The sequence below is a fragment of the Penaeus vannamei genome, chromosome 12 (assembly GCF_042767895.1).
Source record: "Penaeus vannamei isolate JL-2024 chromosome 12, ASM4276789v1, whole genome shotgun sequence".
Classification (NCBI taxonomy): domain Eukaryota; kingdom Metazoa; phylum Arthropoda; class Malacostraca; order Decapoda; family Penaeidae; genus Penaeus; species Penaeus vannamei.
The window spans coordinates 203,990-206,489 of NC_091560.1; the positions used below are offsets into that span (position 1 = coordinate 203,990).

The 2,500-nt window shown below is 47.0% G+C and overlaps 1 protein-coding gene across 1 annotated transcript in view; it reads right to left on the reverse strand.

Moving 5' to 3' along the window:
* LOC113812829 (plexin-B-like) overlaps window positions 1-2,500 on the reverse strand; it is a gene marked incomplete at its 3' end in the record, with an annotated part of 515,634 nt that overhangs the window by 9,930 nt on the left and 503,204 nt on the right. The window contains 2 exon segments of the mRNA XM_070128405.1: window positions 1-163; window positions 1,460-1,613. The exon segment at window positions 1-163 is cut by the window's left edge and continues 5 nt beyond it. Coding sequence (XP_069984506.1) covers window positions 1-163; window positions 1,460-1,613 — 317 coding nt within the window.

The window sequence follows — 2,500 nt, forward strand, 5'->3', positions numbered from 1 at the left end:
GACGAGAAGGAGTCGTTCTGCCGGGGGATCAGCGCCATGACAGCTGAGTCCCTGACGCCGTAGTGGGCGAGGGTGTTGACTCGGCGCCACCCGCCCGCGCCCGTCAGCGTGGTGCGGTCCTCGTCGCTGAGGGTGACCCGCCCGGCGCGCCCGTGTCGCCATTCTAGGAGGGGGAGAGGGGGGAGAGGGGGGAGAAAGGAGGAGATGAGAGTTAGTGGGTTGGTCGCGAATATTTGGCGTGTGTGGATATTTGGCGTGTGGATGTTTGCGTGTGTGGATATTTGCGTGTGGATACTGCGTGCGGAAGACGGTGAAAAAGTAGAAGGGAGAAGAACGAGGAAGATGAAGGATGTAGAAGATGGAAAGGAGGAAGATATGAGAGGAAGAAAAAAGCTAGTGAGAGGCGAGGATAAAAAGAGAGAGAGAGAGAGAGAGAGAGAGAGAGAGAGAGAGAGAGAGAGAGAGAGAGAGAGAGAGAGAGAGAGAGAGAGAGAGAGAGAGAGAGAGGGAATGAGAGAGAAAGAGAAAAGAGAGAGAGAGAGAGAGAGAGAGAGAGAGAGAGAGAGAGAGAGAGAGAGAGAGAGAGAGAGAGAGAGAGAGAGAGAGAGAGAGAGAGAGAGAGAGAGAGAGAAACAGAACGAAGAGAGAGAGAAAAAAAAAAAGCGAAAACATGAACAAAGACGACAAAGAAACAAAAAAAAATGAAAATAAAAAAAATAAATTGACAGGAACAGAAAAAAAGGAGAATTTACAACAAAACACCCAATAATAGAGCCAAGCAGGGCACAGTCCTGGAAGCAAACAGTCAGTTCCCCCGCCAGTCTACCGGGATTGCATTTCATTTGAAGTTCTCTAAAACTTGTTATTTCAGGGGAAAAAAGATAGAAAAAAAATTGCCCAAAAAGGAGAGAGAGAAAAAAAATCCGGGGCCTTTTAAATCTGCCAATTGCACGGATGCAATAAATCGGGAGTCAACATTTAGAAATTGGGCTTTTAATATGAATATCAATTGTAGATTTATGAAAACAAAAACAAAGTAATAATGTTAAATAAACACATACATTAAAGAAAATGATAATTATGAGTCATCCACAGCATCAATGTAAGAGTAATCAATCTCACACACAAATCAATAGTAATAGTAATAGTAATAATAATAATAATAATAATAATAATAATAATAATAATAATAAATACTACCACTAGTACTAATAACAATAGTAATAATAACAATAATGACAATATCAAAAATACCAATAACGATGCTAACAACAAGCAATAAAGACATCAGAAACTAAACTAAATCGCAACCAACCCAACCTCCACCTCCAAGGCCGAGGTTCTCCCTCCCACCCCCCAACCTCCACCTCCAAGGCCGAGGTTCTCCCCTCCCACCCCCCCAAACCTCCACCTCCAAGGCCGAGGTTCCCCCCCTTCTCCTCCTTCTCCTTCTCCTTACCAAGGTCGACCTCGTGGACGGACGGTCGGAGGGACTGCGGCGTGTTGCGGTAGAGGGCGTCCAGGATCTTGGACTTGACCTGCGTGATGGTGTCGCAGTCGAGGACCTTGACCTGCACCTTCTCCTCGTACTCCTCGGCGTACATGGCCAGCGTCTGCGAAGAGGGGAGACAAGAGAGAGGGGAAGAGAACGCGTTAGTATAAAGAGTAATAATAACTGGCTCCTTTTTTTCTAACTACTCTCTTTATTCTCTTATTTTCTCTTAGGTCTTTCCGCTTCTCTTTTCTCTGTTCTTTGTTAATGGTTATCAAGGTGTGACTGTGATTCGAAGGAGTGCACGGGGTGGTGCAATTGCAAGACAAGAACTGAGTGCAACAGGGATGCAAGTCGGGGTCGTCATCATCACCGACAGACAGCGAGTGGGTCGTGCAAGGCTTGAGAAGAAAGTGCGCCGCAAATACTGCAAACGCGAGAAAGAGCGAAGACGGAGAGTCACTTGACAGACACTAAGGGGTCAAAAGTCTAAGACAGAAGGATCACTAAGACTTAAAAAAAAAGAGGGAACACCGAGAGGGGCTAAAGAGGGAGGGAGGAAGAGGAAGGGGTAGTGAGAGGGCGTCGGGCAAAGCCTCCCTCCCCCTCTCTCTCTCTCTCCCTCTTTCTGAAAGGGAGGAAGAGGAGGAGGAGGAGGAGGAAGGTGCCGTCCCTCTCCATCACGCCCTTCCCTCCCTCCCTCCCCCTCCCCCTCTAGGCGAGCATGAGGGGGGGGGCTACATGGGCGGGCGGGGGGGTGGCAGGTCACTGGTACTATACTTTGTCTCTTTTATTAACCACAAAAGCTTCCACCGCCGCGTCAGGTCGTTAAGTGGAGGTCGCCGCTAAGTGGAGGTCGCCGTTCTGTCTCTTATTCTCGGCTTTTATAAACCATTAGTTAGGCTGTCATCTCAACTTGTCTGAATTGTTAAATCAATTGCTCAGGTGATTTAAGCTTATCTCTATCTCTTATTGGTTAGAGCTGCTGTTAATCATGTTAATAAATAC